The sequence below is a fragment of the Salvelinus namaycush genome, chromosome 1, assembly GCF_016432855.1.
Source record: "Salvelinus namaycush isolate Seneca chromosome 1, SaNama_1.0, whole genome shotgun sequence".
Lineage (NCBI taxonomy): Eukaryota > Metazoa > Chordata > Actinopteri > Salmoniformes > Salmonidae > Salvelinus > Salvelinus namaycush.
In genome coordinates, this window is record NC_052307.1 from 47,261,131 (window position 1) to 47,284,391 (window position 23,261).

At 42.8% G+C, this 23,261-nt stretch overlaps 1 protein-coding gene across 4 annotated transcripts; it reads right to left on the reverse strand.

The window, feature by feature from the left end:
* Positions 1 to 347: 347 nt before the first annotated feature.
* zgc:101664 (uncharacterized protein LOC450064 homolog) lies at positions 348 to 18,178 on the reverse strand. Of its 4 annotated transcripts, none has more exons than XM_038989936.1 (2): positions 18,004 to 18,178; positions 348 to 1,313 (listed from the first exon to the last, which is right to left on the reverse strand). In XM_038989936.1, exon 2 carries the CDS (start codon positions 1,287 to 1,289, stop codon positions 531 to 533), a length of 759 nt encoding a protein of 252 aa, XP_038845864.1. In that variant the 5' UTR covers positions 1,290 to 1,313; positions 18,004 to 18,178; the 3' UTR covers positions 348 to 530. The 4 variants fall into 4 exon arrangements, 3 of the variants coding, with proteins under 3 accessions (XP_038845864.1, XP_038845845.1, XP_038845853.1); XM_038989917.1 differs by lacking the exon at positions 18,004 to 18,178 and adding an exon at positions 12,497 to 12,597; XM_038989925.1 differs by lacking the exon at positions 18,004 to 18,178 and adding an exon at positions 1,838 to 1,887.
* Positions 18,179 to 23,261: the final 5,083 nt, after the last annotated feature.

The following is a 23,261-nucleotide window of genomic DNA, read 5'->3' on the forward strand; positions in this document are numbered from 1 at the left end:
TATCATGTGCCACGGTCTGTGCCATAGGGAAACTTGCACTCCTATAGAACTGAAATAATTGGTTGGTGAAACTTACCAGCCAACCAGAAAATCAAAGTGAAGCAATTCAGGCATTCTTGAAAGTTAGGACAAGCGGTGTCCTGCAAAAACCCATTTTTATAATTGAATTATGTTTATTTTGCAATTCAATTGAGGACGGGAGCTTTATAGTTACGTGGTGACATCACGTTCCTCGCATACCTTCCAAATGATTTAGCAATCATCATTTATTCGAAAAACAGTTTCCAGCATCATTTGCCGCAATAACAAAAGTTCGACAGAAGAATAATCCACCCCTGTCAAATGGAGAAAAATGTTGTAGATCTTTATAAAATGTCTCCTCTATCTGCCGTTTCCATTACACATCTCAGAATTTTTTTTGCGACATTGCTTTAAAATCGAATACACCTGGGTCAATGGAAACCTGCCTACTACAGTAAACAAAATAGATGGCAGTGACACACGGATCAAATTCTGACAATCACTAATTTCTATAAAGTGAAAATGTCTCCAAGTCTATGAACAAATAAAGTGATATGTCCAGTGACTTGAAATTCTTCCTTTAAATAATTTCCAACATATTCACAGTATAATACATCGCAGAACACACAGATTTGTGTCAGATCCCTCTGAATGTTGGCATTGCAAGTTGGAAGCATGGAGTTCCTGATGGCCCGGTTCAGTCCTCTCCATGTATGTTCTATGTCTCCAGTGACAAAGTTCAGTTTGTCAATAACCCATTTTGCTCTCTGGCGCATGTGAAGTCCGTGCCTCCAAACAACCTTGTGGAATTGTTTGGAGAATGTTTGAGTGTTGTGAATGTATAAACCTCTCTGTGAAAAAACACTCCATGTTCTTTTCACTTCCCTCTCACTATGGAGAGTATCTTTATGCTGTGCTGACGTTCCAATCTCAGAGCATGCCTGTACATGCAAGGTGGATCTCCCCAAACTGGTTAGAGCCAAGTTCTGAATGCTTTCGGCACAGGGATGGGAGGTTAGTAATGGCTCAGCAGACTGCAGATGTGTTTGGATATTTTCCAAATCTTCCAGAGAAATTCCCGGCGGTGACTTTAAGGGTCTAATTGGCAGCAATTTGTCACTTTCAGGTGGGAACCATGGTGTAAATATAGGCAAAACACGACAGGGGAAGTCCTCCAAGGCCTTTTCTGTTTTGTCCACTAAGATTTTCAAGCCGCCATCGGTGCTTTTGTAATGCAACAAGACATCCATAAGGTTTTGCCATCTCATTCCTCACAAGTCCATATCACAGTCCTACAGAGGATAAGAGAAGACGTGGTTAAAATCAGTATTGAATGACTGTACATCAAAAGTGCTCTTTGTAAAAATTGGGTGTAACAATCTGTTGGTTTTTTGAAGAATACTGGTTTAGAAAAACCTGAAATAGGGATCTGCCATCAGCATCTGTTATTACATTGTTGTAATGTAACACAGATATGCTGATAGGGCTGGGCGATATAGCCAAAATATAATTTTACCCTATTTTTCAAAGGTTTCACAGAATGATGATATTTAGTGTTTTTACATAATGAAAAAGGTCCAAATATGCTTTGAGTACTTAATGACCCTAGGGTGGCAGGACCATACAGTGCATTCAGCAAGTATTCATACCAGATTACTTTTTCCGCATTTTCTTACTTTACAGCCTTATTCTACAATGGATGAAATCATTTCCCCCCTCAATCTACACACAATACCCCATAATGACAAAACAAAAACTTAATTTTTATTATTAAGAATGCAAAACTAAAATATCACATTTACAAAAGTATTCATACCCTTTACTCAGTACTTTGTTGAAGCACCTTTGGCAGAGATTACAGCCTCGAGTCTTCTTGGGTATGCTGCTACAAGCTTGGCACACCTGTATTTGGAGAGTTTCTCCCATTCTTTTCTGCAGATCCTCTCAAGCTCTAAGGTTGGATGGGGAGCTTCGCTGTACATCTATTTTCAGGTCTCTCCAGAGATATCATAACCGCCATCGATAAAAGACAGTACTGTGCAGCTGTCTTCATCGACCTGGCCAAGGCTTTCGACTCTGTCAGTCACCGTATCCTTATCCCCGTATCCTTAAATTGCAAAAAAAAGTAAATAATTTTAAATAAAATAAATAGCTGAAGCTGGAGACTTACAGTTCCCTCACTAACTTTAAACATCAGTTATCTGAGCAGCTAACCGATCACTGCAGCTGTACAGTCCATCTGTAAATAGCCCACCCAATCTACCTACCTCATCCCCATATTGTTTTTATTTACTTTGCTGCTCTTTTGCACACCAGCATCACTACTTACACACCATCATCTGCTCATCATCATCTGCTCATCTATCACTCCAGTGTTAATCTGCTAAATTGTAATTACTTAGCTACTATGGCCTATTTATTGCCTTACCTCCACATGCCATTTGCACACACTGCATATAGACTTTCATTTTTTTTCTTTCTATTGTGTTATTGACTGTATGCTTGTTTATGCCGCGTGTAACTCTGTGTTGTTGTTTCTGTCGCACTGCTTTGCTTTATCTTGGCCAGGTCACAGTTGTAAATGAGAACTTGTTCTCAACTAGCTTACCTGGTTAAATAAAGGTGAAATTAAAAAATTAAAAAAAGATGTTAGATTGGGTTCAAGTCCAGGCTCTGGCTGGGCCACTCAAGGACATTCAGAGACTTGTCCCAAAGCCACTCCTGCATTGTCTCGGCTGTGTGTTTAGGGTTGTTGTCCTGTTGGAAAGTGAACCTTCGCTCCAGTCCGAGGTCCGGAGTAGGTTTTCATCAAGGATCTCTCTGTACTTTGCTCGGTTCATCTTTTCCTCAACCCTGACTAGTCTCCCAGTCCTGCCCCAGAAAAACATAACCATAGCATGATGTCGCCACCACGTTTCCTCCAGACGTGACGCTTGGCATTCAGGCTAAAGAGGTCAATCTTGGTTTATTCAGACCAGAGAATCTTGTTTCTCATGGTCAGGGTCCTTTCGGTGCCTTTGGCAAACTCCAAGCGGGCTGTCATTTGCCTTTTACTGAAGTGTAGCTTCCGTCTGGCCACTCTACCATTAAGGCCTTATTGGTGGAGTGCTGCAGAGATGGTTGTCCTTCTGGAAGGTTCTTCCATTTCCAAAGAGGAACTCCGGAGCTCTGTCAGAGTGACCATCAGGTTCTTGGTCACCTCCCTGACCAAGGCCCTTCTCCTGCGATTGCTCAGTTTGGCCGGGCGGCCAGCTCTAGGAAGAGTCTTGGTGGTTCCGAACTTCTTCCATTAAAAGAAGGATTGAGGCCACTGTTCTTGGGGACCTTCAATACTGCAGAACGTTTTTGGTACCCTTCCCCAGATCTGTGCCTCAACACAATCCTGTCTCGGAGCTCTACGGACCTCATGGCTTGGTTTTTGCTCTGACATGCACTGTCAACTGTGGGACCTTATATGGACTCATGTGCCTTTCCAAATCATGACCAATCAATTGAATTTACCAAAGGTGGATTACAATCAAGTTGTAGAAACATCAAAGATAACCCATGTAAACAGGATGCACCTGAGCTTAATTTCAAGTCGCATAGCAAAGGGTCTGAATACATATGTGAATAAGGTATCTTTATTTGCAAAAATTTCAGAATCCTTTTCCCACTGTTATTATGGGGTATTGTGTGTAGATTGACGAGGAAAACAAATAATTGAATCCATTTTAGCATAAGGCTGTAACGTAACAAAATGTGGAAAAAGGGTAGAGGTCTGAATACTTTGCAAATGCACTGTACATAAGTGATTTCAATAGGCTTTATTCATTTTGATTGAACAGTATAAAACAATCCAACTTCAAACTAAAATAATTTCCAGCATTTTTATCAATTACTGCACTATTGTTATCATTGCCACACTGTGCTACATTATATGGGCCAAAAATCTAGGCCTAGGTGAACTGTTGGAAGCATGGAAATATGATTATTATAATTATACACTTTGAATATAGTGGGTAGCATCTTTAATACATTTATGTTTGGCACAAACGAATGAATAAGCCAGGGAGGAATTATTTACAGGGTAGGAACCACAATGTTGGTCACTGTTTCCAGGGGACCCTAATTAGATGTTACATAACATGTTTTCTTACCTCATATAGCTAACTAAGGTTGCACAAACAACATGCTTATCTAGGCCTACACCAGCACTAGGCTGTATTAGTTAGCTACGCTTGCTCCAACTTTTAGAAAGCTAGCTAGCCAGCTAATTAGCGATTAGCATCTAATACAATTTATTTTAGTCACAACTTGCTAAGAAAATAAACTAGTAGACTGCAGAGAGTATGATACACAAACTATTTGTGTATTTATAGATCGCTTGTGGAAAGCAGCATCATTGTCACCAACATCTTGTTGCATCTGACCATGCAGACTGCAGAGTGCATGGCAAGAAAGTGCTCATGACTCAGTGCTTGAGCAATTACTCTCTCGAGTCATAGGGGGCAGGGCTTGGGAAGCTGCATGCAGCAAGCAGGAGAGGGAGAAAGATGAGTCAAGTAGAGTAAACTATAAAAACGGACATTACATGCACCGGAGTTGCATGTATGAACTGGGTGGTTCGAGCCCTGAATGCCGATTGGCTGACAGCCATGGTATATCAGAGCGTAAACCACGGCTATGACTAAACATTTATTTTTACTGCTCCAATCACGTTGGTAACCAGTTTATAATAGCAATAAGGCACCTCGGGGGTTTGTGATATATGGCCAATATACCACACCGTGCCTAAGAACAGCCCGTGGCCGTGACCACACCCCCTCATGCCGTATTGCTTAAATACGGTACACCGCCCAGCCCTAGATGGCGGTGACATACTTCGCCTGGCTGTTAACTAGGGTATGCGCACAACAGTTAACCACAGAAACAAGATAATTAAGGTAGCTATGCTTTTGATGTTGAGCCAGCTTGGCTATTGTTTATAGTTGGGGTGTCAAACTCGTTGTCACGGGGGACGCATTTGGTCTTCAACGACGTCCGGAGGGCCATACCGACAATTTATTATATTTCCTCGCTGTAAAAATGTGCACAATATACTCTTATCATTTTGGGAATTTTAGATACTCCCTGACCATCTAGCTATAATTTCTGTGCGTATTAGTGAGCTGGACACAGTCAAGAAACATAGGTCAATTATTTCTACACGGTTTCAATTTTGTTTTAGTATTTTTAAAGTATAGTGAGTTTGACACCTGGTTTAAAGCATTGCAATGGCTGTTTATTCTCAATATCATAATTGGAGGCAGAAGTTCTATATTCCTACTGCTCTACCCTTCCCCACAAAGTGTGTATTTTTGATTTGTTTCTAACTTTGACCCAACTTTCAAAACTTTATTAGAAGAGTGCTGCCCCCAACTGCTTTGCAATATCTGTGCTGGATGCATCTTGAGAGCAGTAATATTGTGGTCTCCCTGTAGAGGGTTGCATTCCCGCGGGACCTGCGGATCCCGACAGAGGTCATTGGTTGGTATATTTTTGTTGTCCCAGTTGATTTGGAAACTGTCGTCCTTCTGCTTTCTATTCATTAGCCTAAATAACTATTCACATGGGAATAGTATTAGAGAATGTTGGTTATGTTATTCCAGAGGATGATTTGGACAGGATCATTTATTTTTATTTTTTTAACAAACTGCCCTATTGTAATTGTTATTTTTTTTAAATAAATTGACAGTTGTGATTTTTTTCTAGGGGTGAAGATATTACAACTCCAGGCGATAACAGGCTACACTGATAAAATCGAGCTTGGCTCCCAAGTTTCTAAACCATCTTTGGTATAGTGTCACCATATTTGAATTGAGGAAGTGTGATCATAATCATTAGGATATTTTAGTGATCTGCAGTAGAATACGCCCTAAATGCCCACCAGCCTTCAGATGATATGCGTTTTAGGCTATGTGTGAGAAAGTGAACTTATAATTTCCAAACTTTTAGCTCAGTTGCATGCTGCTTTGTGATCTATTAACACAAAAGGGTTGCATTAAACTGGTCACAATATTATTTTATTATGCATTTGGCGATGTTCAATTATCCGCACAAAACATAAAAGCATTAACTTTGAAAGTTGATACATGTAGGCCCATCATATATACAGTAGACTATGTGCAGCACATTATCAAATCAGTTGTTTTCTTGCTCAAACAGCAAAGCAACACCGGTCAAACTCAAACTCACATTTCTCTCAAAACACAGGGATATCGATTCACACGAGACTAAGTTCAAGTGTAGATCCAAAAGTCTCCTTGACAGCTCCTTGACAACCTACTTTTTTTTTTTACTTGAGCTTATTTAGTAAATATTTTCAGAATACGGCATTGTTGGTTTAGGGCTTGTAAGTAAGCATTTCATGACAAGGTCTACTACACCTGTTGTATTCCGCGCAAGTGGCAATTTTTTACTTAATTAAAAAACAAACATATAATCATCATTGAAAAGGAACAACGCAATGCTACTTTTCATTTTCAATAAGTATTAACTAGCAATGCACCGATATGAAATTTTGGCCCAACAACCATATTTTCCTTGCAAAAACCCCCCCCGATAACTTTAAACATTGGTTATCGCTTTTGCGGCCTTAAGCATTCTAGTACAGTTAAATAGTTAACACACACACACACACACAGCGGTCTAAGGCACTGCATCTCAGTGCAAGAGGCATCACTACAGTCCCTGGTTCAAATCCAGGCTGTATCACATCCGGTCGTGATTGGGAGTCCCATAATCGGCCCAGCGTCGTCCGTCATTGTAAATAAGAATTTGTTCTTAACTGACTGGCTTAGTTAAATTAAGGTTACACACACACAAAAAAGTTATTTTGTTGGCATTTACGTATGTCCCCATTACCAGTAAAACATAAAAACTATTTCTTTCACTTACTTGCTGTGCTGTTTCGTTGTTCATTTGTTCAGTGGTTTCATTCTCAACCAGGATTTCTATGGAACGCGGTTTGGGTCTTTACGTGTCAAAAAAAATACTATTTAACACTATTTTGTGTCAAATAAGCTTTTTGACCAATCAGGACATGAATATGACTGCACGTCACATAATTTAACGCGTTCATTCATTTTTTTACGTAGTTATCACACATTGATTACACCATCACTCGTATTTCATATGTCAGAACGATTCATCGATACGTATGCTATGATGCTGGTAAAGTTCTCGTGAACCTACAGTGCTGGTCACAAAAAAAAGCTAGCTAGCTCATGGATGCAAACAATGTTCTTACCCCAAAAAATAGCAAAACGACAATCTGTTTCAGTAGCTATAGTTAGCTAGCTAACTCAGCAAAAAAAGAAACATATCTGTTTCAGGACCCTGTCTTTCAAAGAATATTCGTAAAAAGCCAAATAACTACACAGATCTTCATTGTAAAGGGTTTAAACACTGTTTCCAATGATTGTTCAATGTACCATAAACAATTAAGGAACATGCACCCGTGGAACAGTCGTTAAGACACTAACAGCTTACAGACTGTAGGCAATTAAGGTCACAGTTATGAAAACTAAGGACACTAAAGAGGCCTTTCTACTGACTTTGAAAAACACCAAAAGAAAGATGCCCAGGGTCCCTGCTCATCTGCGTGAACGTGCCTTAGGCATGCTCAAGGAGGCATGAGGACTGCAGTTGTGCAATAAATGAGGACTGCAATAAATTGCAATGTCCGTACTGGGAGACGCCTAAGACAGAGCTACAGGGAGACAGGATGGACAGCTGATCGTCCTCGCAGTGGCAGACCACGTGTAACACCTGCACAGGATCGGTACATGCAAACATCACACCTGCGGGACAGGTACAGGATGGCGGCAACAACAACTGCCCGAGTTACACCAGGAACGCACAATCCCTCCATCAGTGCTCAGACTGTCCGCAATAGGCTGAGAGAGGCTGGACTGAGGGCTTGTAGGCCTGTTGTAAAGCAGGTCCTCACCAGACATCACCGTCAACAACGTCGCCTATGGGCACAAACCCCCCGTCGCTGGACCAGACAGGACTGGCAAAAAGTGCTCTTCACTTACGAGTCACGGTTTTGTCTCACCGGGGGTGATGGTCGGATTCACGTGTAACGACGAAGGAATAAGAGTTACACCGAGGCCTGTACTCTAGAGCGGGATCGATTTGTAGGTGGAGAGTCCGTCATGGTCTGGGGAGGTGTGTCACAGCATCATCGGACTGAGCTTGTTGTCATTGCAGGTAATCTCAACGCTGTGCTAAAGTTACAGGGAAGACACCCTCCTCCCTCATGTGGTACCCTTCCTGCAGGCTCATCTTGACATGACCTGCCAACATGACAATGCCACCAGCCATACTGCTCATTCTGTGCGTGATTTCCTGCAAGACAGGAATGTTAGTGTTCTGCCATGGCCAGGAAGAGCCCCGATCTCAATCCCATTGAGCACGTCTGGGACCTGTTGGATCGGAGGGTAAGGGCTAGAGCCATTCCCCCAAGAAGTGTCCGGGAACTTGCAGGTGCCTTGATGGAATAGTGGGATAACCTCTCACAGCAAGAACGGGCAAATCTGGTGCAGTCCATGAGGAGATGCACTGCAGTACTTAATGCAGCTGGTGGCCACACCAGATACTGACTTACTTTTGACCCCCCCCGCCCCCTTTGTTCAGGGACACATTATTTCATTTCTGTTAGTCACATGTCTGTGGAACTTGTTCAGTTTATGTCTCAGTTGTTGAATCTTGTTATGTTCATACAAATATTTACATGTTAAATTTGCTGAAAATAAACACAGTTGACAGTGAGAGGATGTTTCTTTTTTTGCAGAGTTTATATAGCTAGGTGTCATCTAAAACAACCCTAATTTATAAGACAGTTCTTAGTTGATTAATGGTGGTCGGACCCATCTATGTGAAGCTAGCCACAATAAGGATTAGCCACAACAGTGGACTTTGCGGTTAGCCTTCAAGATAAAAAAAATATGGCATAATTATACTATTTGCATCACTGTCAATGACATACTTTTATTTTGAAGGCAAACCGCAAATTCCACTATTGTGGCTAATCCTTATTGTGGCTAGTTTCACATAGATGGGTCACAGATATCCAAATGCCACCATAGGTATGCACGTCAGCTTTGACATCGATTTTGCACATCGGCGTTAAACTAGACATTGGCCGATACCGGTGTTGCCGTTTTTAGCTAATATCGTCTGATTCCGATATGTTCACCGATATATTGTGCATCCCTAGTATTAACCATTTGTCTCTGCCTGCAAATCGTCCACCTAAAAAAGGTAAAAACTTACCAAGTGTCGTTGTTATTCTTGCTACTTTTAGTTCAGTAGCCATACCTGTTAGATCAGGCACCTGTGTGGTCTCAAATAGAATAGGCTATAGCCTATGCATGGGCGGAGAAGCACGGGGCAGTTATCTTTCCAAGATACACTTGACAAAATTATAAAATGCAACAACTTCAAAGACCTTACTGAGTTACAGTTCATATAAGGAAATCAATCAATTTAAATAAATGTATTAGGCCCTAACCTATGGATTTCACATGACTGAATACAGATATGCATCTGTTGGTCACAGATACATAAAAAATGTAGGGGTTTGGATCAGAAAACAGTATCTGGTGTGACCACCATTTGCTTCATGCAGTACGATTTCCTTCGATCAGGCTGTTGATTGTGGCCTGTGGAATGTTGTCCCACTCTTCAATTGGCTGTGTGAAGTTGCTGGGTATTGGAGGGAGCTGGAACACGGTGTCACACACGTTTGGGATGCTCTGGATCGACATATTTAACGGGTGATATGTCTGGTGAGTATGCAGGCCATGGAAGAAATGGGACATTTTCAGCGACCAGGAATTGTGTACAGATCCTTGCGACATGGGCCGAGCATTATCATGCTGAAATATGAGGTGATGGCGACGGATGAGTTGCACGACAATGGGCCTCAGGATTTCGTCAGAGTATCTCTGTGCATTCAAATTGCCATCTATAAATTGTAACTGTGTTCGTTGTCCGTAGCTTATGCCTGCCCATACTATAACCCAAATGCCACCATGGGGCACTATTTTCACAACTTTGACATCAGAAAACTGCTCACCCAAAGGACACCATACACATTGTCTGCCATCTGCCCAGTAGATTTGAAACCGGGATTCATCCGTGAAGATATCCCTTCTATTCAAATAAGCCTCACATAGCAAATAAAAAAATTCTACAGTCTCTAACTACCTCATTTCATTGTCTTATTTTCGTGGACAGATGTTGGGTGGAGTAAACTGTCACGTCTCCTCTTCCTCTCTGTTGAAGCCCTCAATTGCAATGTTCATGTTAAAACGTTTTTATTTTATTTTTTTAATCCAGAGTCGTCTAACTCGGCTCGTAAGTAAGCATTTCACAGTTAAGTCTACACCTGTTGTATTCGGCGCATGTGACCTGCACAATTTTATTTGATCTCTGAACTTTCATACCAGAAATCTTCATCACAGGCACCGGAGTGGATGGCCACCGTTTTATGGGCTACTACCCAACTATGCTACTTTGTTACTCGCACTGAGGCAAGCAACACTGAAGCATGCATGAGAGCACCAGCTGTTTAGGACAACTGTGTGATCACGCTCTCAGTAGCCGATGTGAGCAAGACCTTTAAACAGGTCAACATTCACAAAGCTGCGGGGCCAGACGGATTACCAGGACGTGTACTCAAAGCATGCACGGACCAACTGGCAAGTGTCTTCCCTGACATTTTGAACCTCTCCCTGACCAAGTCTGTAATACCTACATGTTTCAAACAGACCACCATAGTCCCTTTGCCCAAGAAAGTGATGGTAACCTGCCTAAACAATTACCGCCTCGTAGCACTCACGTCGGTAGCCATGAAGTGCTTTGAAAGGCTGGTCATGGCTCACAACACCATCATGGCAGAAATCCTAGACCCACAGATGACGCAATCTCAATCGCACTCCACACTGCCCTTTCCCACCTGGACAAAAGGAACACCTATGTAAGAATTCTGTCCATTGACTACAGCTCAGCTTTCAACACCATAGTGCCCACAAATCCCATCACTAAGCTAAGGACCCTGGGACTAAACACCTCCCTCTGCAACTGGATCCTGGACTTGCTGTCGGGCAACAACATCTGCCACGCTGATCCTCAACATTGGGGCCCCTCAGGGTTGCATGCTTAGTCCCCTCCTGTACTCCTTGTTCACCCACAACTAAGTGGCCAAACATGACTCCAACACCATCATTAAGTTTGCTGACGACACAACAGTGGTAGGCCTGAGCACGGACAACGATGAGACAGCCTATAGGGAGAAGGTCAGAGACCTGGCAACAACCTATCACTCAATGTGAGCAAGACAAAGTAGCTGATCGTGGACTATAGGAAAAGGAGGGCCGAACAGGCCCCCATTAACATCGACGGTGCTGTAATGGAGCGGGTCCTAAGTTTAAAGTTCCATAGTGTCCACATCAACAAACTATCAGAGTCCAAACACACCAAGACAGTCGTGAAGAGGGCACAACACCACCTTTCCCCCCCCCCCAGGAGACTGAAAAGATTTGTCAGGGGTCCCCAGATCCTCAAAAAGTTCTACAGCTGCAGCAGCGAGAGCATCCTGACGGGTTGCATCCCCGCCTGGTTTAGCAACTGCTCTGCATCTGACCGTAAGGCGCTAGAGAGGGTAGTGTGTACAGCCCAGTACATCACTGGGGCCAAGCTTCCTGCCATCCAGAACCTCTACCAGGCGTGTCAGAGCTCTATGATATCACATTCGTTCTGAATGTATGGTGGGGTGGGTCACACAAAGACATAACATTGATCTTGTGTTTAGGGGAAATCTTAGTATAAAGTGACGCGAAAGGGCAAACAACCATGCAGTCGTTAAATAACGAGCGTTTTCAAGAGCAACTTTAGTAACAGTACAATGGTTTCGGGAAACAGCTCGGAGATGTAACAATGCTCCTACTAAGGGTCTAACGATGAACGTAGCCTTAATGCTTTTGGGGAACCGGACCCTGGACCAAGACAAGTGCGCTTGCACTATAACATCAGGGGTCGCAGGTTCAAGCCCTACTACTCAAACCTTAATTTATAGTTAAAAACCGATGTACCGGTACTCATTGTTGTTAGCAAGCAAGCAAGCAAACTATTAACGTTAGCCATCTAGCAGTGAAACCCATGTTATTTAACTGTCACTCGCGGGGCAATGCCTTCAATTGCAAGTTAACTTAATATAATTTGAGAAAATAAGTTACCTAACAAGCATTCTTTTCTCTCTTTGTTTTGGTTAAATAGCAAACGTTAACGTTAGCTAGCTAAGTTAGCAATTTAACGTTAGAAAGCTACAACTAGCCAGCTAGCTAGCCAAACTGAGTGCAACAACGTTAGTTTAAATGTTTGATTACTATGCATTTCGCTACTTTATGTGGTACATACATTCGGGTTATCAATATTCGATACTAACCGGTAGTTTCGGTTCAATATCCAAAAGGAGTCAGTAACCAAAGAGTTTTTAAAAACGAAGTCCGCAAGCGTGTAGATCCAGTTCACGCCACCGTCTCGCGAGCCTTGTTTATACAAGCACAGAAAATCAGGTGGTCGTCACTAGTTACAACAGCCACAAAATCAGAAGACCCACCTACTCGACCAATTAGATGAGGGAGTGTGATGACGCGTATGCCGATTGGCTAGCCGGGGCAGATGAGAAACATGCATTTATTTTATTTTGTGATCCATCAATGATTTGATTGTTTTTATTATAGCTAATAAATAATATTTCTAAATTAAGTGGTAATCGGATGTCTTATTAAAACTCAGCTTGCAAGCGTATCATTACATTTGCCCATATTCATAGTTTACTTGTCTTAAGCCAAAATAGGTTTACGCCAATATCTGCATTGTTTTTAAAATGGCATGTAGACAAACAAACTGAACCTAGGTTCAAATATACTTACTGGAGTAGCTCAAACTGCACATGTTATGTTTCCATGAGACGCCATTTTAACTGACTTCATTATACAAACTGACTTCATTATACAAACCGTTCTTAAAATACCTCATTGATCTCAAATGATGGCGTCTCATGGAGACATTTTAAAATTGCACAAAGAAGTAGAGGATAATGTAGTTGCTACTGGCAGCATGCAGTACCCCGGCCAGCCTTCAACTGGAGCTGTTCAATGAGAGGTGGCAGCACTGAGCCCAAATTCAACATCTACTTCTTGGAGTAAGCTCAAACTGCGCAGTTTGAGCTTACTCCAAGAAGTAGATGTTGAATTTGGGCTCAGTGCTGCCACCTCTCATTGAACAGCTCCAGTTGAAGGCTGGCCGGGGTACTGCATGCTGCCAGTAGCAACTACATTATCCTCTACTTCTTTGTGCAATTTTAAAATAATCGGTTCAAGGACATACATCTGGTGTATTAGAAACAATTATTGGTACCATGATAGCCTAAATATTTTTGGGAATTTACACAAAAATTGACCACAAAGATTTACATTTTTCCATTCACTGTATTGGTGGATCCATTTTTCTGTAAACAATGCCTGCAACTATGACCTGCAGTACTGAAGTCACCCTTGAATTTACGTGGCTTCAACAAGAAGGGGCAGTTGTTCTCCCCTGGGCTAACCCCATGACCATCTGATTGACTTGTGCTTGTATCAACAAGGCTTGCAAGAACATGATGTGAACTCAATCCACATGTCTACAGCCTTTAACTCTCCGGAAACCGACTGATCTAGCAACTCCTGTTGGATATTTAACAAAAACTACCGGATATTGGTTGAACCAGGAAAGTCAGCTTATGTTATACCTGGAGTCTTCACATAGGAATGAATGGTGTCACGTGATCAATGACTTTGTCATTCACATACAGTTGAAGTCGGAAGTTCACATACACTTAGGTTGGAGTCATTAAAACTAGTTTTTCAACCACTCCACAAATTTCTTGTTAACAAACTATACTTTTGGCAAGTCGGTTAGGACATCTACTTTGTGCATGACACAAGTAATTTTTCCAACAATTGTTTACAGGCAGATTATTTCACTTATAATTCACTGTATCATAATTCCAGTGGGTCAGAAGTTTACATACACTAAGTTGACTGTGCCTCTAAACAGCTTGGAAAATATCAGAAAATTATGTCATTGCTTTAAAAGCTTCTGATAGGCTAATTGACATCATTTGAGTGAATTGGAGGTGTACCTTTGGATGTATTTCAAGGCCTACCTTCAAACTCAGTGCCTCTTTGCTTGACATCATGGGAAAATCTAAAGAAATCATCCAAGACCTCAGAAAAAAAATTGTAGACCTCCACAAGTCTGGTTCATCCTTGGGAGCAATTTCCAAACGCCTGAAGGTACCACGTTTATCTGTACAAACAATAGTACGCAAGTATAAACACCATGGGACCATGCATCTGTCACACCGCTCAGGAAGGAGAAGCGCTCTCAGTCTCCTAAAGATGAATGTACTTTGCTGCGAAAAGTGCAAATCAATCTCAGAACAACAGCAAAGGACCTTGTGAAGATGCTGGAGGAAACAGGTACAAAAGTATCTATATCCACAGTAACACGAGTCCTATATCGACATAACCTGAAAGGCCGCTCAGCAAGGACGAAGCCACTTCTCCAAAACCACCATAAAAAGCCAGACTACGGTTTGCAACTGCACATGGGACAAAGATCATACTTTTTGGAGAAATGTCCTCTGGTCTGATGAAACAAATATAGAACTGTTTGGCCATAATGACCATCGTTATGTTTGGAGGAAAAAGGGGGAGGCTTGCAAGCCGAAGAACACCATCCCAACCGTGAAGCACGGGGGCGGCAGCATTATGTTGTGGGGGTGATTTGCTGCAGGAGGGACTGGTGCACTTCACGAAATAGATGGCCTCATGAGGCAGGAGATTTATGTGGATATATTGAAGCAACATCTCAAGACATCAGTCAGTATATGTTAAACCTTGGTCGCAAATGGGTCTTCCAAATGGACAATGACCCCAAGCATACTTCCAAAGTTGTGACAAAATGGCTTAAGGACAACAAAGTCAAGGTATTGGAGTGGCCATCACAAAGCCCTGACCTCAATCCCATATAAAATTTGTGGGCAGAACTGAAAAAGCGTGTGCGAGCAAGGAGGCCTAGAAAACTGACTCAGTTACTCCAGCTCTGTCAGGAGGAATGGGCCAAAATTCACCCAACTTATTGTGGGAAGCTTGTGGAAGGCTACCCAAAACGTTTGACCCAAGTTAAACCATTTAAAGGCAATGCTACCAAATACTAATTGAGTGTATGTAAACTTCTGACCCACTGGGAATGTGATGAAAGAAATAAAAGCTGAAATAAATCATTCTCTCTACTATTATTCTGACATTTCACATTCTTAAAATAAAGTGGTGATCCTAACTGACCTAAGACAGGGAATTTTTACTAGGATTAAATGTCAGAAATTGTGAAAAACGGAGTTTAAATGTATTTGGCTAAGGTGTATGTAAACTTCCGACTTCAACTGTATACAGTGCATTCGGAAAGTATTCAGACCCCTTGACTTTTTACACATTTTGTTACGTTACAGCCTTATTCTAAAATATATATATTTTTAAATCCTCATCAATCTACACGCAATACCCCATAATGACTAAGCGAAAACAGGTTTTTAGAATTTTTTGCAAATGTATTAAAAAACAAAACAGAAATACCTTATTTAGTATTCAGACCCTTTGCTATGAGACTCGAAATTGAGCTCAGGTGCATCCTGTTTCCATTGATCATCCTTGAGATGTTTCTAAAACTTGATTGGAGTCCATCTGTGGTAAATTGAATTGATTGGACATGATTTGGAAAGGCACACACCTGTCTATATAAGGTCCCACAGTTGACAGTGCATGTCAGAGAAAAAACCAAGCCATGAGGTCGAAGGAATTGTCCATTGAGCGCCGAGACAGGATTGTGCCGAGGAACAGATCTGGGGTAGGGTACCAAAAAATGTCTACAGCATTGAAGGTCCCCAAGAACACTGTGGCCTGCATCATTCTTAAATGGAAGAAGTTCAGAACCACCAAGACTCTTCCTAGAGTTGGCCATCTGGCCAAACTGAGCAATAGGGGGTAAAAGGGCCTTGGTCAGGGATGTGACCACGAACCCGATGGTCACTAAGAGAGATTTTCTTTGGAAATGGGAGCACCTTCCGGAAGGACAACCATCTCTGCAGCACTCCACCAGTCAGGCCTTTATGGTAGAATGGCCAGACAGAAGCCACTCTTCAATAAAAGGCACATGACAGCCCACTTGGAGTTTACCAAAAGGCACCTAAAGGACTCTGGTCTGATGAAACCAAGATTGAACTCTTGGCCTGAATGTCAAGCGTCACGTCTGGAGGAAACCTGGCACCATCCCTACGTTGAAGCATGGTCGTGGCAGCAGCATGCTGTGGGGATGTTTTTTAGCAGCAGGGACTGGGAGACTAGTCAGGTTCGAGGGAAAGATGAACCGAGTAAAGTACAGAGAGATCCTTGATGATAACCTGCTCCAGAGCGCTCAGGACCTCAGACTGGGAAGGCGGTTCTCCTTCTAACGGGACAACAACCTTTAGCATACAGCCAAGACAACAAAGGAGTGGCTTTGGGACAATGACTGTCCTTGAGTGGCCCAGCCAGACCCCAGACTTAAACCTGATCTAACATCTCTGGAGAGACCTGAAAAAATCTGTGCAGCGACGCTCCCCATCCAACCTGAGAGAGCTTGAGAGGATCTGCAGAGAAAAATGGGAGAAACTCCCCAAATACAGGTGTGCCAAGCTTGTAACGTCGTACGCAAAACTTGAGGCTTGAATCGCTGCCAAAGGTGCTTCAACAAAATACTGAGTAAAGAGTCGATATACTTATGTAAATGTAATTTTTCCGTAAAAAACAATAATACTTTTAATCCATTTTAGAATAAGGCTGTAACGTAACAAAATGTGGAAAAAGTCAAGGGGTCTGAATATTTTTCAAATGCACTGTACAGTCATTGAGTACCACAGTATGAGTCTTAATACCCATAAAACTCATCAGTAAAACCCGGAGATGGTTCCAATCGTTTTTTCCCACATACATTTTTGCATCTGGAGTTTTAGAACTACTGTGTTTCATTTAGGTTTCACCTTGCGTGACGTTTTGATAGCAATGTAATTCTCTCTCGGACAAGGTGAGTTTTCTCAATATATTCGCCTCAATTTACTCTCAATAATTCAAAATGCTAATTAGCAACAGAGAAGACCTCAGCAAGACTACAAATTCCTGCAGGAATCTCCTGCACATCATCTCTAGCTGACACTGTCAGCTACCTTTCACAATCCAACCCAACCAGCATGCCCAGAGACCTTCTGTGCCCAATTCATGAATTTGCGTCCTCTGTTTTAGCTAGCCATTGACTACACTTTAGCTAGATAGTTAGCAGAGCAGTAGATCAAAATATTTGTTTTACTTAGCCTAGATAATTGTTTGTACAGTATGTCGACTTAGGTGTCTATTTCTGACCTTATGGCATTTTGCAAGGATGAGCATAAGAGCATTAAAAGGGGAGAAGACCACTACATCTGTCCATGTTTAGAACTACTTCATATTAAGGTCTGTTTTGTGTAGGCTTACCCTGGCGTGACGTTTTGATGACTGCGCAAATCTCTCTCGGACAAGGTAACTTTTAGCAATATATTCGCCTATAACTACACCCCCAAAAACGAAATGCTAATTAGGCACTAATGTGGTTATCATACAGAACTACACATCTTGTCACAAGCTTTGATGTCATCCCTCAAGCAAATTTCTCAACGCAAACTCATTGACTAGTAGCATGTAACCTAGCAAGTAGATATTATAGCCTTTTAAGTTTCTCTGTTAAATCATTGTTATCGTGTTTCTCGTGTGTATTCTTGTTTAGCATTTTTTCAAATTACCTAGCTAGCTACTTTAGCATGTTTTAATTACTCACCTTTTTTGAATTACCCTCTGCCTGGCCGTTTGTAGCGAACTAGCTAACATGAGTTAGGTCTCTCCACTAATCAGAAGCAAAGATGGTTCTGTGCTATGTACCGGATTGTAACCGCTACTCCGATAAGCACACTTGCATTTTATTGTTTTCTGTTTTCGAGAGGCATCGCTGGAGCTGTGTGATAAGGTAAGCCCTGTTTGCTAGCTGCTATTTTGGTTAGGTCAAAGACCTGTGGTTAGCTAGGTGTTTATGAAAATTAGCTAGATACCCACCGACTGTAGTTACGTGTACAACACACATTACCTACCTTTTTTAAAGTAAAAAGAAAAACAGCATAGGCTAACATAATGACTGACCTTTTTATTGACAAGTCTTTAGTGAGCTAGCCAGCTACTTTTCACGTGGTGACATGATAGCTAACGTTAGCCCACCAGGGAAGGGATATTTAGCTAGCTAGTTAACGTTAACTCACCGTTCGTGTAGTCAGACTTGCTAGCCAATGTTAGGCCGGCACCATGGCAAGGATAGTTGGCTAGCTAGCATGTCACCACTTACAAATGTCTGACTACACGAATGGTGAGCTAATGTTAACTAGCTAGCTAAACATTGCCTGGTGGTCTAGTTAGTTAGGCACCTTGGTTGTCTAGTTAGCTACATTATCTAAATGTTTCCCCATACAAAACACAGAAACAGGTTTTGTTCCACAAGTGCGTCTGTTGTGACCTTTTAATTGACAAGTCTTTAGTGAGACAGCCAGCTAGTTAACGTTAACTCAAAAGTTAGTGTAGTCAGACTTGCTAGCTAACGTTAGGCCGGCACCATTTTCTGAGCACCCCCTGGGTGCAATAACCAAAATGTACCCCTGGACCGAGTTTGGGAAACCCTGAGCTAGCATGTCACCACATAGAAAAGTCTGACTACACAAACGGTGAGGTAATGTTAACTAACTAGCAACATATCTCCAGGTTGGCTAGCTTTCTCACACATGACTTGTGGGCTCAATGTCTTCCCATACAAAACACACATGGTTTGTACCACAAGTTCATCTGTTGTACATGACTAATCAAAGGACCTGTGAAGTCAGTAATACATGTCAGCAGGGATGGAAATTAAGTTAGCCCGAGTCTAAGTACTTTTCAGACTGGGCTAGTAGACAATGTGCCAAAATAGCCTGACACAGCAGTGAATTTTTGCCTTTATAAACATTGCATGCCACAGATTTGGGACCAGAATGTAGAAATCGTGGTCTGTTGGCCAGTGCCCAAAATCCTTACGTTACATCCCTGCATATCAGTCCCTTTCAGGCAATCCCCCTATCACTGCTGGCTCTCCTCAGTGGCCTCATGGCTGAGGGTTTTAACTTTCCTCTTGAGAATTCGAAGTACAGTCGTATAGCTCATCGTAATTCTTCACCTCTTCGAGCAAATAGCAACCTACACTATCCTGATCATCTAGTTGAGCATTCCAGATAATTACTCCATCTCAGCAGAAATGTCCCATCCACATAGTAGGATTTTAGATGTGCAGATAGACCAAAGCCCAGTCTATTTTACTGTTACTATAGTCAAGTCTGTGGGTTATGGTATTTAAATATATGTTACCATTTAGTAATCAACCTAGCTAGCTAGTAAAGTAAAATTAAAAAAAGTGTCTTTTAGACACTAACCGAAAACACTTGGGTCTGCAGCTGCCATTTTCTGTTGGGAAAGACAAATGTTCCTGTATTTACCAGAAAAGGTAGCTCATCCACCACGGCGGAAGAGGAGGATCCAGACTCATCCACCATGGCAGACGAAGTGTAGGAAGCTGCTGTCTGCACAGTTGCAGTATGTTCTCACTGAGGCATCTTGAGGAAACATTAGCACAGGAGAATCAGCTGTATACCTGCAACAGGTATTCAGCATCACAGCTGTCTGATAAAGTACTTAGGATGGAAACAGGACTTCCAGACAAAGACATGTTCAACATCGTTGTTGAATACTTGGAACGTTACACGGAATGGGTTGTCTACTTTGCCATGTGGAGGGTCGAGATGCTGTCATTTGAGGATCAAGTGTTTATGGCGCTTATGAAGTTGCGTCACAGCTACACCAACTTGCATCTGGCTCAACTATTCCATTGTAGTGCAAGCACTGTCAGCAACGTTACCATCACTTTCATTAACATCACAAAGACTGCTCCAAGTCGGGAGAAGAATGTGCTTGCCTGTGACTTTTCAGGGGTCCAGAAGAAACTGCAGGATGGTCATTGACTGTACTGACATAGAAGTTGCTTCTCCAAGTCCGATGGATCTGCAGAAGCAAACCTACTGTGCAACTAATGTGGTGATAACATACTGCAGTGATCTGTATCCAGAATCTGTGTCGGACAAAGCCATTGACCACAATTCAAGGTTTAAGATCTTCAGGTCTGGAGACATGGCAGACCGTGTCTTATGACCGGAAATAACCTCTGGACATCAGAACTGCGATTACTCACCACGAACTGTCAGAATCCTTTTTTTCCATTAACGAGTCCGACGTGAATGACATGCTGCTTTCCCAGGAACAGGCCCAGATCCCCGTCATTTGCGTGAAGAGAAGGTGGAGAAAAAGGGTCCGGAGCGCGGGCTGACTTCTGAGAATTCGCAGGCGATCGAATAAACCCCCACTGCACGTTTGCTAGCAGAATGGAAGGCAATCTTTGGAAAATAAAATAGATGACCTACGTGGAAGACTAAACTACCAACGGGACATTCAAAACTGTAATATCTTATGCTTCACAGAGTCGTGGCTGAACGACAACATTATGAACATACAGCTGGCTGTTTATACGCTGTATCAGCAGGATAGAACAGCAGCGTCTGGTAAGACAAGGGGCGGCAGACTATGTATTTTTATAAATAACAGCTCGTGCACAATATCTAAGGAAGTCTCAAGGTTTTGCTCGCCTGAAGTAGAGTATCTCATGATAAGCTGTAGTCCACACTATCTACCTAGAGAGTTTTAATCTGTATTTTACTTTAATGCAGGGAAACTTAAATCTGTCTAACCAAATTTCTATCAGCATGTTAAATGTGCAACCAGAGGAAAAACTCTGGACCATCTTTACTCCACACAGAGATGCGTACAAAGCTCTGCATCGCCCTCCATTTCGCAAATCTGACCATAATTATATCCTCCTGTTTCCTGCTTACAAGCAAAAATTAAAGCAGGAAGCACCAGTGACTCAATCAATAAAAAAGTGGTCAGATGAAGCAGATGCTAAGCTACAGCACTGTTTTGCTAGCACAGACTGGAATATGTTCCCGGGATTCCTCCGATGGCATTGAGGAGTACACCAGTCATTGGCTTCATCAATAAGTGCATCGACGACATCGTTCCCACAGTGACCGTACGTACATACCCCAACCAGAAGCCATGGATTACAGGCAACATCCGCACTGAGCTAAAGGCTAGAGCTGTCGCCTTCAAGGAGCGGGACTCTAGCCTGGAAGCTTATAAGATATCCCTCTATATCCTCCGATGAACCATCAAACAGGCAAAGCATCAATACAGGACTAAGATCGAATCGTACTACACCGGCTCTGACGCTCGTCGGATGTGGCAGGGCTTTCAAACCATTACAGACTACAAAGGGAAGCACAGCCGAGAGCTGCCCAGTGACACAAGCCTACCAGACAAGATAAACTTACTGCTATGCTCGCTTCGAGGCAAATAACACTGAAACATGCATGAGAGCACCAGCTGTTCCGGAAGACTGTGTGATCACGTTCTCCGCAGCCGCTGTGAGTAAGACCTTTTAAACAGGTCAACAGTCACAGACAGATTACCAGGACGTGTACTGGGAGCATGTGCTGACAAACTGGCAAGTGTCTTCACTGACATTTTCAACCTCTCCCTGTCCGAGTCTGTAATATCAACATGTTTTAAGCAGACCACCATAGTCCCTGTGCCCAAGAACACTACGGTAACCTGCCTAAATTACTACCGACCCGTAGCACTCACATCTGTAGCCATGAAGTGCTTTGAAAGGCTGGTCATGGCTCACATCAACACCATTATCCCAGAAACCCTAGACCCACTCCAATTTGCATACCGCCCCAACAGATCCACAGACGATGCAATCTCTATTGCACTCCACACTGCCCTTTCCTACCTGGACAAAAGGAACACCTATGCGAGAATGCTATTCATTGACTACAGCTTAGAGTTCAACACCATAGTGCCCTCAAAGCTCATCAATAAGCTAAGGACCCTGAGACTAAACACCTCCCTCTGCAACTGGATCCTGGACTTCCTGACGGGCCGCCCCCAGGTGGTAAGGGTAGGTAACAACACATCCGCCACGCTGATCCTTAAAACAGGGGCCCCTCAGGGGTGCGTGCTCAGTCCCCTCCTGTACTCCCTGTTCACTCATGACTGCACGGCCAGGCACGACTCCAACACCATCATTAAGTTTGCCGATGACACAACAGTGGTAGGCCTGATCACCGACAACGATGAGACAGCCTATAGGGAGGAGGTCAGAGACCTGGCCATGTGGTGCCAGGACAACAACCTCTCCCTCAACGTGACCAAGACCAAAGGAGATGATGGTGGACTATAGGAAAAAGAGGACCGAGCACGCCCCCATTCTCATCGATGGGGCTGTAGTGGAGCAGGTTGAGAGCTTCAAGTTCCTTGTTGTCCACATCACCAACAAACTAACATGGTCCAAGCACACCAAGACAGTCGTGAAGAGGGCACGACAAAACCTATTCCCCCTCAGGAGACTGAAAAGATTTGGCATGGGTCCTCAGATCCTCAAAAGATTCTATAGCTACACCATCGAGAGCATCCTGACTGTTTGCATCACTGCCTGGTATGGCAACTGCTCGGCCTCCGCCCGCAAGGCACTACAGAGGGTAGTGCGTACGGCCCAGTACATTACTGGGGCCAAGCTTCCTGCCATCCAGGACCTCTATACCAGGCGGTGTCAGAGGAAGAACCTAAAAATTGTCTGACTCCAGCCACCCTAGTCATAGACTGTTCTCTCTGCTACCGCACGGCAAGCGGTACCAGAGCGCCAAGTCTAGGTCCAAGAGGCTTCTAAACAGCTTCTACCCCCAGGCCATAAGACTCCTGAACATCTAATCACATGGCTACCCAGACTTTGCATTACCTCCCCCTCTTTTAATCTGCAGTTGCTCTGTTGTTATCTATTCATAGTCACTTTAATAACTCTACTTACATGTACATATTACCTCGACTAACCGGTGCCCCTGCACATTCACTCTG

What these genes read in the sequence shown, in the direction of transcription:
- zgc:101664 (XM_038989936.1), bottom strand. Translation starts at nt 1,289, where the DNA reads ATGAGATGGCAAAACCTTATGGATGTCTTGTTGCATTACAAAAGCACC.